The sequence below is a fragment of the Argentina silus genome, assembly GCF_951799395.1.
Source record: "Argentina silus genome assembly, chromosome: 15".
In the NCBI taxonomy this organism is placed as follows: Eukaryota; Metazoa; Chordata; class Actinopteri; order Argentiniformes; family Argentinidae; genus Argentina; species Argentina silus.
In genome coordinates, this window is record NC_139669.1 from 17,202,743 (window position 1) to 17,218,339 (window position 15,597).

The 15,597-nt window shown below is 49.2% G+C and overlaps 2 protein-coding genes across 3 annotated transcripts in view; one reads left to right on the forward strand and one right to left on the reverse strand.

Annotated features, from left to right (window-relative positions):
- Positions 1–2,885, forward strand: part of LOC310816334 (serine/threonine-protein phosphatase 2A 55 kDa regulatory subunit B gamma isoform) — a gene marked incomplete at both ends in the record, with an annotated part of 13,387 nt that extends 10,502 nt beyond the window's left edge. For both annotated transcript variants that reach the window (XM_083686478.1, XM_083686477.1), the window contains 4 exons: positions 1–47; positions 435–604; positions 2,268–2,359; positions 2,594–2,885. The exon at positions 1–47 is cut by the window's left edge and continues 118 nt beyond it. In XM_083686478.1, the coding sequence (XP_083542604.1) occupies positions 1–47; positions 435–604; positions 2,268–2,359; positions 2,594–2,885 (601 nt within the window). The remainder of the gene's footprint in view (positions 48–434; positions 605–2,267; positions 2,360–2,593) is intronic.
- A 4,128-nt stretch (positions 2,886–7,013) lies between these two features.
- wfs1b (Wolfram syndrome 1b (wolframin)) lies at positions 7,014–15,546 on the reverse strand (the record flags this gene model as incomplete). Its single annotated transcript, XM_083686061.1, has 9 exons — positions 15,461–15,546; positions 14,142–14,483; positions 11,466–11,542; positions 11,131–11,275; positions 10,015–10,188; positions 9,846–9,926; positions 9,470–9,630; positions 8,939–9,175; positions 7,014–8,699 (listed from the first exon to the last, which is right to left on the reverse strand). Exons 2-9 carry the CDS (start codon positions 14,479–14,481, stop codon positions 7,014–7,016), a joined length of 2,901 nt encoding a protein of 966 aa, XP_083542187.1. The 5' UTR covers positions 14,482–14,483; positions 15,461–15,546.
- Positions 15,547–15,597: the final 51 nt, after the last annotated feature.

The following is a 15,597-nucleotide window of genomic DNA, read 5'->3' on the forward strand; positions in this document are numbered from 1 at the left end:
CCTGTGTGACATGAGAGAGGCCGCACTGTGTGACAAACACTCCAAACGTAAGCACACACACATACACACACACACACACACACACACACACACACACACACACACACAGACATACACAGACACATGCACGCACACACAGACATACACAGACACATGCACGCACACACAGACATACACATGTACACATGCACAGACATACACATGCACACATGCACAGACACACACACACACACACACACACACAGACATACACAGACATACATACACACACACACACACACACACACACACACACACACACACACACACACACACACACACACACACACACACACACACACACACACTCACTCTACACCCTCTCCTCTCCTCTCCTCTCCTCTCCTCTCCTCTCCTCTCCTCTCCTCTCCTCTCCTCTCCCCTCTCTCCTGTAGTGTTTGAGGAGCCAGAGGATCCCAGTAATCGCTCCTTCTTCTCTGAGATCATCTCGTCTGTGTCTGACGTCAAGTTCAGCCACAGCGGACGCTACCTGCTGACCAGAGACTACCTCACCGCCAAGGTGTGGGACCTCCACATGGAGAACAAGCCCCTGGAGACCTACCAGGTGACAGAGCTGTGTGTGTGTGTGTGTGTGTGTGTTGTGCTGACACAAGCAGCTCCAATAAATCACAAGGGAAAAGAGCTACTGTTAATGATTATGTATGTATGTGTGTGAGTGCATGTGTGTGTGTACGTGTGTGTGTGTGCGTGCGTGCGTGTGTGTGCGGTCGTGAGTTTGTCTGTGTGTGTGTGTGTGTGTGTGTGTGTGTGTGTGTGTGTGTGTGTGTGTGTGTGCAGACATACTGTATGTCACTGGCTATTTACTTTAGCCCCTGTACATTACTATTCAACCCATAAGTGTGTGTTTGATATTAGAGAAGAGTATAGAACAGAGACGGAAACTGACGACGAAGCCCTATGTTTAGTGTGTGTGTGTGTGAAGCCTAGATGTTTCGTGTCTGTATGGTTAGCGTGTTCACCTTGCCTTGTGTACTGTATGTATGTGTGTGTGTGTGTTTAGTACATTAGTGTGTGAAGTGTGTGTTTAACATGCTCCATTGTGCAGGCTCGAGTGGGTGGCTCAGACCCGCTGGTGCTATTTATAGTCCCATCTCCGCACATAAACTGCACTGGGAGGGAGGGAGGGAGGGAGGGAGGGAGGGAGGGGAGGAGAGAGGGGGGGATACCTTACTGAACCCTGCCCAGATCTGCAATGCAGCAAGGAGAGGGAAAGGGGGGAGAGAGAGAGGGGGAGAGAGAGAACCAGCAACTCTTAAACTCGAATGATTTGGCCATGTTTCCACATGTATTTTCTTGATGACAATGCTTGAATTGAAGTGAATAGAGAAAGAGAGGAAGGAGAGAGAGAGAGAGAGAGAGAGAGGGAGAGCGGAAAATGAAAGGGAGGGGTAGAGAGAGAAAAATAAGGGGGAGAAAAGGTTAGCCCCTGAAAAAAAGAGATTTGAAAGGTAAAAAAACAGAAGTGAGGGATGAGAGAGAGCACGGCCAGAGTGTGAAGGATTATCAAACGCTACATTTAATTCAGTGCTTAATTCAAATCTGTTTATTGGTTGCATTTAGGCTTTGATTGAACAAATGATGAACCATAATATGACCTTAGTTTGACCACAGATTGATTGACCATGGATTGACTGCTGACTGTATGCAGTGTGAATAAAGCAGCCTATGAATATAGATATCAGCAGAGGTTTCAGCCTCTTGCATCACCAGGCAGACATAACGCTGACACAAGCAGCTCCAATAAATCACAAGGGGAAAGAGCTACTATTAGTGATAATGTGTGTGTGCGTGTGTGTGTGTGTGTGTATGCACGCTTCTGTGTGTGTGTGTGTGCTTCAGTGTGTGTATATGCTAATGGAGAGGATTACAATTTGGTTCAGCAGTTCTCCTGACAAAAGGAACATCTTTCTAATGTAAGCTCTATCACATTCTGCTGCTAAGAACCAGTGTTCATCTTAACACTTCTGCCCTGCCCTGCCCTGCCCGCCCGCCCGCCCGCCCGCCCGCCCGCCTGCCCTCCTGCCAGCCTGCCTGTGGGGATATTGACTGCTGTCTTCTGTATGCTGTGGATTCTCGATTCAATCCCTGCCTTCGTATCAGTGTTGCCCTGTCTGAATTAGAGGAACTCTGTGTTAATTAGATGTGTGTGTGAGAAACTCTGTGTTAATTAGGTCTGTGTGTGTGTGTGTGTGTGTGTGTCCCTACAGGTGCATGATTACCTCCGCAGCAAGCTCTGCTCTCTGTACGAGAACGACTGCATCTTCGACAAGTTTGAGTGTGCCTGGAACGGCTCAGACAGGTACTGTGTGTGTGTGTGTGTGTGTGTGTGTGTGTGTGTGTGTGTGTGTGTGTGTGTTGTTCTGGTCGGCTAATGTAAAGGTTTAGAGTGTGTATTAGGGCAGAATAGGAATTAGGTGGCGTCGCTGACTAACCTCTCCCCTCTCCTCCCCTCTCCTCCCCCCTCTCCTCCCCTCTCCTCCCCCCTCTCCCCTCTCCTCCCCTCTCCTCCCCCCTCTCCCCTCTCTTCCCTCAGTGTGATCATGACGGGAGCCTACAACAACTTCTTCCGGATGTTCGACAGGAACACCAAGCGTGACGTGACCTTGGAGGCGTCGAGGGAGAGCAGTAAGCCCCGGGCCGTGCTCAAGCCTCGCCGCGTCTGTGCCGGCGGGAAACGCCGGAAGGACGACATCAGCGTGGACAGCCTGGACTTCACCAAGAAGATCCTCCACACGGCCTGGCACCCCACGGAGAACATCATAGCCATCGCCGCCACCAACAACCTCTATATCTTCCAGGACAAACTCAACTCAGAGTTGCATTAACAGCTGGAGAGTGGAGAGAGACACACACACACACACACACGCACCCACACACACACACACACACACACACACACACACACAGGCATACACACACACACATAAACGGATGCAGGCATACACACGCATATGTGGGCATATACACATACCTACGCGGGCATACACACACACACACACACACACACACACACACACACACACACACACACACACACACGAAGGGGCATACATATAAGCAGGCATACACACACACTCACACACACACACACAAACACACACACAGACACACCCACCCACACACACACGCACTTACACACACACACACACACACACACACACACACACACACACACACACACACGCACTTACACACACACAACAGGGCAGTGCTGTAGAGACACACACTCCCTGCACGCTCTGCGCCCCCACTCCCCACCCCACCCCACAAAGCTGGATGGACCCTGCCTTGGGCTAGAAGAGGAGCTGTCTCATCTGGATTATGGAATTGTAGGTCATGGATTACGTGAATATGGACCTCTGGATTGTGGCTGATCGTGTTTGAGTGCTATCGGTCAGTTTTACATTCTGAGGACTTGACCTCTGACTGGAATAAGCGTTTACATGCGTCTGTCTTTTTCTGTTCACGTGTTTCTCCCTCCTCCTTTCTCTTCCTCTTCTCTCTCTCTCTCTCTCCATTTATGTACATGTTTGTGGTCACTTCAAACCCATGTTCCTATCCTACATGTTGATGAACTGGTTCTTGACGTAGGCGTGAGAACCCTTTGTGGTTGCTGGTGGTTCTAGTGGAGCCTTTACCTAAATGTTCGCTGGATGTTCAAGTCTTACAGTTTTTGTGTGTTCAATTCACCACCAATCCCCTATTTTTGGAAATTCTTGTCAATAATGATGATGATGATGATGGTGATGATGGTGATGGTAACGGTGATGACAATGACGGTTAATGGTATAAATGTGGCGTTGGCTGGACTTTGGTCGTCCCCAGACAAAGCCCAGCTTCATGAGCGAGTTGTGCTCCTGACTTTCTGTTGATTGTGGATATTGCTGGGGATCTTGGCTGTGTCATGTGCTACTTTGCAATGAAACACAATGAATCAAGCAAAAAAAAAAAAAAAGGAAAAAAAAAAAAGGTCCAACAATCAAGCAAAAAGATGCTGCATGAAAAACAAAATGGATGTGTTTTTAAATGACTGGCTGCCTTTCTGACCATAAACCAAGCTGTACAATGGCTTCAGGAGCTCTACCTGGACACAGCACTAGTTACCATAGACAAGCCGAGCTCTCCTTTCTTTGTGTTCCAGGGACACAAATAAGCATGTTTACCATCGTTCGGTTTTACGGTGTACATTTAATAAAACCGAAATCGGTTTTCAAATGAGAAACTGAACCGGAGGAATGTCGGGGAATGTTTTATCAATGTTGTAATCTAAACCTTTAAAGGGCCTGAATGGTGACTGTATATATCACTCTTTTTTGACATTTCTAGTTTTGTTGTCTGAAACGACACTGATCAATAATCAATGGAGAGCGGAGCTGATCATCTCTTATGATGATGGTGACCGTGGCAACGGGAGAGAGAGATATTATACTTATCTCTTGAGCCTTTCACTAGATTATTTTGCCAGTAGAGATCTTTTTATTTTAGGACACACGTTATTCGTTTATTTATTAATTTATGTTTTGGAACATCTGTCAGCTGTTTGATTTCATGTCCTGCCCTGGAATTGATTCACTTATTTTGTGTTTATGTATTTTTGATGACAAAATGTCAAATGAACAATTATAAATATGTTAATATGGGTTTTTTTCTGAATAAAGATTTCAACGAAATTGCATCATATTGTATGGCTGTGGTGTGTCTTTATTGCTTACTGTAAGCTCTAAATGCTGATTGATAAGGCCAGTTTTTTTCAATTTCCGTAAATCAATATGTTATTATGATTAATGTGTTATGTAGGAGGCGGGAGCACGAGGTGGACGTCCAGAAAACTGGTATTGGGTGTAACGAACTGGAGAAGGCTGCTACCAGGACAGAGTGTGATGGAGAAGAGTCGTCTAAGGCCTATGCTGCATTAGGAACGATCGGCCTAAGTCGGTAAGTGCTGTGTAGATTTGTGTATCAGTGTCAATATGTCATCTTCATATTCACATCGTTACGCGAGTCTCCAGTGGATGGCACTGTGCCATAGGCTGTGGTGCCACCTAGTGTTGAAATACTACCATTACCCCTCAGAACAATAGCTCAGAGATCAGCCGTTATATTTGGCCTCATGGTCTCTCATGATGAGATCAATAACACATGGAAGTTGTGAGAGAGACGCTACAGGAAGCAGATCCTTTAATGACATGTTTATTGGTCACAGTGGAGGGTTACAGTGTTGACAACACATCCTGTGACACTGACCTCGTCAGAGACATTTACAGTCTGGAATTGTGGGATCAGAACCCTGCACAGCAGGGGAAGAAGAAAAAGAGGAGGTGGAGGTGAAGTGGAGGGGTTAGGGGCAAGGCACAAAAGTATAGGAAGGACAAATTTAAAATGGGGAAGTTGAGGGCAATGGTCAAACCAATAGAGTTTCATTGGGTAACTTCAGCAGACCTATCACAACAACTACCAGCATGTCTTTAGTTCAGTCCACTGTGTACGGCCACACGTGTAATACACTGGCTAACATTTGTGTAGAAACCGTTACTGGTAGGATGTTGGTGATTTGAGTCATTGAGTAAAAGGGTGAATACTACAAATGTACCTTGTATCTTCAGCCATTCTTTCTTTTCTTAAGTGAACTCACAACAACCAAACCTCAAATATATCCCCAGTATACATGCCTGTGGACGTGGTACACGTGTGTATCATTATGTATCAGAAAGAGACAAGGCACTTATACAACTATTTCACAACAATATGTTCAAAAAAAAAAAAAAAAAACATTAAAGTTGATATCAAAATTACACACAATAATGATTAAAGCTCAAAAGAAGCAAAATGAGACATTTCTCTCTGTTCGTTTCAGCATCGTGATCCTATGAGAAATGTTACGAGAAGAAAACAGGAAAACAGCTCAAGATCTGTACAAAAGTCCTCATTTCCATTTACAAACGTACGTACCTTCATTGAATTAAGGCCTCAAACTTTGTTAAACAAAGACGGTACATTTTAAGAAAAGTCTTATCGTGTAAAACACAAAATACAATCTCAAACCAGTAGTTAAAAATTCTAACTTCATATGCTACCAAACATGATGTCAAAAAGATCAAAACATCTACAGTATGTGAACATGTATGTACTGTATATGGTTGAATCGCATGCAAAATGTCTTTTAAAAAAAAAAAGATTTTAGATTAAACGTCAGTCAGTCAAGTAGCGTATTCAAATAATGTTTTCTGTGAAATGTTGATGGACTAAACAAACTGGCCATGAATGACATGTGTGTGTGTGTGTGTGTATGTGTATGTGCGTGTGTGTGTGTGTGTTAGCGCGTGTGTATGTATGTTTTGTGTGTGTCTGTGTGTTAGCGTGTGTGTTTGTGTGTGTGTGTGTTAGCGTGTGTTTGTGTGTGTATATTTGTAGTTGTATACATGTAAGTGTATGTGGTTGACTGACTGTAGTGTATGATCATGTGTCAGGATAGAGAGGTTCTTCATGGTCTCCCATATTTCATGTGAAGTGGCTGATTCAGGCTGATTCTACATACAACACACTTTGGCTCAGCAGCTATAAAACCTACTCACACACACGTATGTACGCACACGCACACGCACAAACAGCTGCATAGTTTACCTCACTACAAGCAGCTAAACACCAGTACTTGGGACCGACATGTAGCACCATGAACGCGCTGCAGATAGAGATAACGTCAATGCTTACACAGCCTAATCATCTAGGAGACACAGAAGCATAGTAGGGTTCCCTTCTCCCTGTACACTTACACACTTCTCCTAATGCACACTCAGTCACTCACCCCTAGTGGTTAACCTAATGCATTACTGAGTGACATCACTTCTCCCAGCGTACGATGTACTATCCACTCTTCAAAGTGTACACTCCACTCCCCCACCGCTCTTTATATACACTCATCCACTCCTTAAAGTCTACACCCTCCCTCCCCCCCTTTATCCTCCTCCTCCCCCCGTTCCCGTCTCCGTGTCCGTCTGTGGGTCGGCCTGCTCCAGCCTGGCGGTGAGGAAGGGGTCGAAGAAGAAGTCGAAGGCGAACTGCAGCGCCCCCTGGGCCGAGCGCCTCCAGTCGTGTTCGATCTTGTACTGGCGCCCGCTGGGCACGCGGTCGCCGGCGCACGTCAGGCAGTGGACGGCCTTCAGCTCGAACACGGGCCACTTGGAGCCCAGGCGGCCCTCCAGGACCGTGCTGAACTCCACCAGGCTGGCGGCGCTCAGGTGCAGCAGCATGGGCCCGAACTCATGGCTGGCCCGCAGGACGATGTCCTTGGTGGCGTCCTCGTCCTCCACCACCGTGCCGTCGCGCGTCTTCCTCTCCAGAGGCATGCCCATGGTCACCTCGAACTTGTAGTGGTCGAAGCGCTTCACGTGACACTCGTGCTTGGCTAGCTTCTTCAGCTTGCAGAGGGGGTCCTGGGGAGGGGGCTGGGGGGCGGGGAGGGGCTGGGGGAGGAGGAGGGGGGCGGAGGTGGGGTCCGTGGAGTTCTGTTGGTCACAGAGAGGGTAGGCCTCGCCGTAGAGGCAACGGATCCAGTTCCCCAGGACCACGGGCAGGAGGTTGATGACGGACTGCGCCCCGTTCTCGATGTGGGTCACGCGGACGTACTTGAAGCGGCCGGTCCAGGTGACCCGGTGGCCCTCCAGGTGGGAGCAGAGGATCTGGGTGTGCGCCATGTTGGAGTCCTTCCACGCCCGCGGCCCGCACAGGTTGCTGTACTCGGGCCAGGTGAGGGTGGAGTTGTACACCTTCATGCCCTCCGTGCGGTACACGTACATCCAGCAGAACAGCACCACGGCGCTCAGCCACACCAGGATGAGCTTCACCACGCTGCTGCGCGACAGGGACCGCGCCACCGACAGGGGGTTCAGGCTGAAGCGGGTCCACAGGCGCAGCACGACCGGGACGGCGCACACCGTCAGTGTGACCACCATCTTGGTGAGCTCCAGGGTCAGGAACCACTGGAGGAGCTGGATGAGCAAGATGGCCGCCACGCCCAGGGAGAGGACGGGCAGGGCGAACAGGAAGAGGAAGTAGCCCACGCAAGTGCGGATGAGACCCAGCACGGAGGAGGAGCTGAGCATGGTCAGGCAGAGCTCGCACCAGGTAAAGCAAACCAGGTAGGGGACCAGGCACAGGTAGGTCCCCTTGAAGCCACGCAGCTGGGCCATACGGAACAGCAGGTAGAACAGGTGACCGTAGAGCAGACAGGGAACGCTCACGTTCAGTGCCACCATCTCCCCCAGGGGCACTGTGAAGAAGGTGGTGCCCAGGGCCCGGAGGAACCAGAGACTCTCGGGGAGGAGGCGTGTGAGGGAGCAGGCCCCCGAGAGGACCTCTGTCACCAGGGCCCGTCGGGCAAAGAGCTGGGCCGAGGCCTGGAGGCTGAGGAAGGAGGTGACGGTGAAGAACAGAGCCACCGTGGCCAGCTCCGAGCAGGGGATCCACGCCTTGTCGGCCACGGGGAAGGAGAAGACCACGAAGACCACCGACAGCAGGAAGTAGAGGTAGGGCTCCAGGTGGGTCCAGCCGAAGTTGGTCTCCGCCTCCTCCAGGTCCAGGCCCGGCTCGAAGCTGGCCAGCAGGTCCGTCAGGGCCCGGAAGTTCTCCCACGCCTTGGAGTTCTGGAGGACAAAACAATCTATGTTTTTAAACACTTTTTAAACTCTTTTTACAGTTAAAAAATTAAAGTTTTCAAATGAACACATAACACCATACAAAAAAATAAGACAGCAAAATACAGTACATCGATATACATACATATAACAGCAATTGAAAAAAAACCCAAAATAAACAAATCACTTTTTGATATTCTAGAGCACTTTTCCAGAAGTTTCCACCATGTACAGCAGCTCTATCCTACCTGGAACACTCGCAGCGTACAGATGACCATGGAGAAGAAGGAGAGGTAGAAGATCAGCAGGGGGATGAGGAAGATGAAGAAGTCGATGGTGAGGTTGCTGATGATGAAGAAGAAGATGAGGGCGTTGACGTGGTGGGTGGGGATGAGGGCGCTGAGCCACTGCATGCCCGCCCGCGAGGCCCAGTCAATCAGGTGCTCCTTGATCTCCAGCAGGCCCTGCAGTGGGAATTTCAGCACCTAGGAGAACGGAAGGGAAGGGAGAGAGGGAGACGGAGGGAGGAGGGAGGAGGGAGGGTGGGTGGGAGAGAGAGAAAGAGGAGCTAAATCAATAGGATAAGATACAGATCGTACTGTTAGATGAGCCACTCAAACTGAGAGTGAGTCGATTTGGACTTTTTGCACTCTGAAGACGTTGTGCGCACACATACATTCCCAGGGAGAAAAAAGAGAGAGAAATTGACAGAGAATATGGGAGGTAGTGGTGGTGGTGGGGGGGGATATATGAAATGTTCCAGTTTGAGAGGTTCAGACCTTCTGGTGAAGGGGCAGGTCGTCTGGGTTCTTCACAGCTTCATCATCATCATCGTCGTCGTCGTCCCCGCCGGCCCCCGCCATGACTGAGGTGGGGGCGATGCCCCTGGCGTACTTCTTAGTGATCTCCACAAAGTCATCTAGACCCACATAGGAGCTGGCTGCAGAGAGAGAGAGAGAGAGAGAGCGAGAGCGAGAGAGAGAGAGAGAGATACTTCACTCACGGTCATAATGTCCTTCAATGACATTATCTATCCTACCACACATAGATTTCATTCCACTTTGCAGTGTCTATTGAAGCACTATTGAGCACAAATAACACAAAGGCACACACACACACACACACACACACACACACACACACACACACACTTACCATCGCTGGTGACGAGGCTCTCGAGAACTCTCCTCTGTTTCTGTGCAGAGCTGGAGAGGGGGCCCGGGGAAACAGGCTCACCTTTGGAGTGGAATAACAGCAAATCCATCAAAAAACACACACTCTTTAAAAACGTTGTGCGTGACCGTGACCGTGACCGTGTCTGCACCTGGTTCTGTGTTGACCTGGCCCACGTTCTCCAGCATCTCCGACACGGCGACCCTCTTCTTCTTCTCCGGGTTAAGCTTCCAGTACATGAGCAGCGCCGCCTTCCTCACCCCTCTCTCGAAGCGCGTCTCCATGCACAGCTTCTTCACCTCCTCAAAGTTCTCCGACGTGATGCCTGCCGACCACAACAGCCACCTTTAACCCCGCCTGCGCCTCATCAACGGACCACTACATTTACATTTACATTCATGGCATTTAGCAGACGCCTTTATCCAAAGCGACGTACAACAATACATTTGTTGAAGTAAGTGAATCATCTATCCAACAGTCATCATAAGACAAAGTAATCAATGCTCACACCAGGGGCCATAGGCAGTCACAATGCCAGTAGGCTAATTTTTTTTTTTTTTTACATATATTTTATTAGCAGGAGAGAACTTGTACAGGGGGGTAGCAGGGGAGAAGAGGTCTCAAGGGTTGGGGTTAGGGTTAGTATAAACAGCTAGCTCAACTCATTCGGTGTTCCGAATATAGTCTATTGTATTGTTGATTCGTTTGATTGTTGTTGAGCGGGGAGCGAGATGACCAAAAGCATTTCATGATATCACTTACGGCTGTATGTTTGTACAGTACCAGTCAAAAGTTTGGACACACCGTCTCATTCAATGGTTTTTCTTTATTTGTATTATTTTCTACATTGTCGATTCATATTGAAGACATGAAGGAAAACTATGAAGGAACACATATGGAATTATGTAGTCAACTAAAAAGTGGTAAACAGACCAGAATATGGTTTATATTTTAGATTCTTCAAAGTAGCCACCGTTTGCTTTGATGACAGCTTTGCACACTCTTGGCAAGGTGTGTCCAAACTTTTGACTGATACTATATGTGACCAATAAATAAATAAATAATAAAATAAAAATGGCGATCCTACTGTACTATATGATTTCTACAATCTGAATCCCATGGATTTTTTTAGAGCGACTATGTCTGACATCATAGGATCGTTTTGATTCTGGGATGAATAAAATGCTGAAATAAGTGGCGGTGGCGTGGCGGTGGCGTTTCGGTGTGTTTCGGTGTTCGGTACCGCCTGAAACCCCGCCCCCGTTACCTTTCCTGGTCGCTAGGCAGCGCTGCAGCAGTTTGACGGCGTCCTTGCGGCCCTGCTTGGCGCCCTGGACCAGCCAGCTCACCGCCGTGCAGTTATTCAGCTCCTCATCCTTCTCCTCCGCCAGGGCCAGGTAGTACCGAGCCACCTACACACACACACACACACACACACACACACACACACACACACACACACACACACACACACACACACACACACACACACACACACACAACACACACACACACAAATGATTATCCTTCTCTGTTAGTCTGATGGTGTGGTGGTCTTTCTGGTGGTAGCTTGATAAGGTACATGTGTGTGTTAATACTCACCCGAGTCTGAGCTTTGGCGTCTCCAGATTTGGCTCTCTCCTCCAGCTCCTCAACACTCAGCACCTCCTCTGGCTCCTCTACACACACATGCACACACACAGGTACTTTGACTTGAAGTGCAACGGCTACAATTTCATCTTACAAATGGAAGTCCAAATACATCTACAGCAGGGGAGGCTGGTGCAGGTAGATATCGGAGGACGGGCTCATTGTAATGCATGGAACGGAATGAGGAATGGTTTCACGGAGACACGTGTTTGATACCATTCCTCATTCCATTCCATGAATTACAATGAGCCTGTCCTCCGATTTCCACCTCCACCAGCCTCCCCTGACATGCAGGTCAGTAAAAACAGTACATGTACAGAATGGTGGTCCCAAGTTGAGGGTTTTGGGGATATGACAATATGACCAGTGATCCCCAGGAACAGATGCACTGCATCGAGGAACACACACCAACACACACACACACACACACACACACACACACAAAGAAGCTGTGTATGATGCTATTCATGATCAACAGGATACAGATGCTACTCCAAGCCAACAACTGTCCCTGCCCTCCCTGCCCCCCCCCCCCCCCCCGCCCCCAGCCCTGAACAGAGGGACCACTTCAGCAAAGCACATGTTTGAGACAACACACACACACACACACACACACACACTCACACTCACACTCACACACACACACACACACACACACACACACACACACACACACACACACACACACACACACACACACACACACTGACTGAGTAGCTCCTGTAGCTATACCCATCAATAGGTTACATAGATAACAGACTATTATCCCTGGTGGTTCAGTGTTAGGCAGGAGCAGGACCATACAATAGAAATAAACCTCCACCACTCTGGGCATCAACTACCATCCCCTCCTATCTGCTGGGGTCATCACACTGGCCTCAGTTCACCTGAATTACCAGGTCTAACCCCACTTGTTCAAGAGACAAACAGGTCATGCAATGACCATTGCAACCCTTTCCACCCAGATCCACTAAAATGACCCACACACACTAGTGGATACCAATGAACATGGAGAGAGACGCCAGGGACACCCACACCCACACACACACACACACACACACACACACACACACGCTGGGTCATAGGAGTGGTAAGTTCCGATGTTGACACATCATACACAGAATAAGAGCCTTCTGGAAGCATCTCCCCTGCTGAGTGGGGGGTATTCATAGAACAAGCCATAGTGTATTAGAGTAGTGGACCACTATGGTGTGTGAGACTAGAACAGTCGTGGTTAGGGGGGTAAAGTAGTGTCCTGTGTAGTACAGGGGCGAATGCTGGGCTGGAGCAAAAGCTGCACACACTGAAGTTGTCGAGGAGCAGAGATGAAGTGCTGTCGTCGTGTTTAACTCACCAACTGCCAAAGCATTCCGGAACACTCACCACCTAGAGTGCTGGGTGTTTGATGTGGAATTTACCTAGCAACAATACTTTGATTGGCTCCAAAATGAGGCATCGTAACTTGTGTATTTTTGGTGAATAAAGTCACCCTCGGCGCTCTAAGATGTCGACCATTAGGGCGACTTCATTCACCCTCGGCACGAAATGAGTTAAGGGTGCTAGAGGAAGTGGTAAATCTGTGTCTGACAGAGGGAGGAGAAGGGCCAAGTATCCAATTCCTTCCCATACGTACGTGCGTGTGTGTGTGTGTGTGTGTGTGTGTGTCTGACTGACTGACTGACTGACAGAGGGAGTAGTAAGGGGCCAAGGGGCTATATCCAGTTCCTTCCCATATGTGTGTGTGTGTGTGTGTGTGTGTGTGTGTGTGTGTGTGTGTGTGTGTGTGTGTGTCTGACTGACAGAGGAAGAAGTAAGGGGCCAAGGGGCTATATCCAGTTCCTTCCCATACATGCCAGTGAGGCCTTTCAGCATAGTGTACATAGCCCTGCCCTAGGACCATGCCCTAAAATAACACTTTATTTAGCAATCTCAACCCACTGGGCCGACACGGCACAAACAGCTTCATCAGAAGACGTGCCAAGGTTTACTGGAAGAAACTCTCAAATTAAAATGCGTCCGTGTGTTTTCGAATTTGAGAGTAATATCATCGTTTGCTGTCCTGTCACATGGCTCCTGGTCTACAGTGCTGACATCAATTCGGTCCGTTTTTATGTGTGTGTGTCTGAAAATCAGTGTCAGACACGCAGCTAGCCTAAAAACGCCATAGCAAGCATTTAGAGAAGGATACTTTCCATGCAGGCTTTAGCCAGGAGAAACAGGTTGTCTTGGTGAAAGAGAGGGATGAAGGGAGGAGGAGCCTATCTGATTCACTGACTGACTGACTGCTTTACATGCTCCGGTCAACGTCTGGTGTTGTCATGGAAATACTGTGACTCACACAGAGGGAGTGAGGACTGTTCTGATTGGTGGGTGTGGGTATTAGGGGCGGAGCCGGAGAGGGGTAGACAGGAAGTGAAACATACAGTGATTCTGAGTGGGAGAAGGTGGAAGTAGAAGTTAACCCTATTCACTGATACAGGGTGAGATAGCTTTTTGCTGTGTGTGCATATCATGGTCTTTGTGTATTTGAGTGTCAGAGTGCATCTTTGTAAGTAACTGTGTGTGTGTGCGTGCATCTGTGTGTGTGTGTGTGTGTGTATGTGTGTGAGTGTCCTTGACTGTACTCACCTGTCTCGGGCGGGGGTGCAGGTCGTGGGGGGGCAGCGGGGGGCCTGGGTGGGACATCTGCAGCGGCGGCCGCGTTGAGCTGCGATCGTCCTGCCTGGGAGACGGGTCTGGGGGGCTGGCGCAGGGGGGAGGCCGGGGGGGTGGAGAGGGAGGGTGAGGGGGGAGAGAGAGGGGGAGAAGGACGAGAAGGGGAGACTATAGGGAATGGGTTGGACTTAGGCAGAGCCCTGGTAGGGGTGGTGGGGGTAGATCTGGGGGCAGGTGGCGAAGCGGAGGTGGGCTGCTGGGATGAGGGGGGAGGCTTCGGGGTGGATGGGGTGCCGGGGGGGGTCGGTTCCATGTCTAAAAGACAGAATAATCAAATAAAACATGTTAATACTCCTTCTGCTTGAAATACAGCTGAACTGAGACTGAGGTACTAGACTCACTGAAAAGAACAGAAACACAGAAACAGTCATCAATCAGGGAAGGAAAGTGGCGCGAGAGTCAGAGGGAACGCCAGCTGTGTGGAAGCACGGGTACATGGACAGGCACAGCTGCACCGTGTGACCGACAGGGCAGACTGGCAGAACTGGGCCTGCATTGTCAATGTGAGAACACCTGGTGTGAGGGCACCTAGTGGGGGTGACAGCTGGAGGCGTCACTGTCCTCTCCTCCTGCTCAACATGTCTCCAAACTGTCAACCGCTTCAACTAGTGACCTACGGAGCCCAGTGGCCCCTCTAAACAGTGCAGACTTCTACCACGGCTCTCTCTCTCCTGCCCAAAACTCACATCATTCCATGTCCCCTCAAATTTGGTGCCTTTCAAATGAATTATATTAACCTTCAACATTGCCATATGGTTAACCGCTACAGAGCCCGCTAAAAACTCAACATCACCCTACTTTAGACCATCATCCAACAGAAAGACACAGTACCAATACTAGAGAGGGTGACAACTTTGACTGGCATGCCAAGGAACATGACGTGCCCTGCTGCAATGCAGGGAATCCCCCTGACACTCTGGCAGTGCCGAGTGACTTTGATTTAAGCGGTAGAAATCGCAAATGACAACACAAGGAGACCCAGAGGAATACAGGTGGCCCATCCATTAAGAGAGGTTGGCATCACTTGGCAATGCGTTTAAAACCTGCGAAGATCGACAGAGTGTCGCCTACGACACGATTGCTATTCTGAATTCAAAGATAGTGGTACAGCTGGCGACTGTCTGTGTGTGTGAGCTGGCACTTCTCCGCACGGACAGGACAGGACAGGACAGGATAGGATAGGACAGGACAGTAGCATGCGTGTCCAGCAAACGTCGGTGGCATTCTCTCACCTTTTGCAGTCAAAGACTCGGGCTGCGTATCATCCAGTCGTCAGTAAGTTTCTCGAAATCTCCCGATGCAACTCAGCTCAGAGTCCTCTCATTCATCGCTTCCACTTGTGACAGCTCTGTGTCCCAAAGCGCGTATG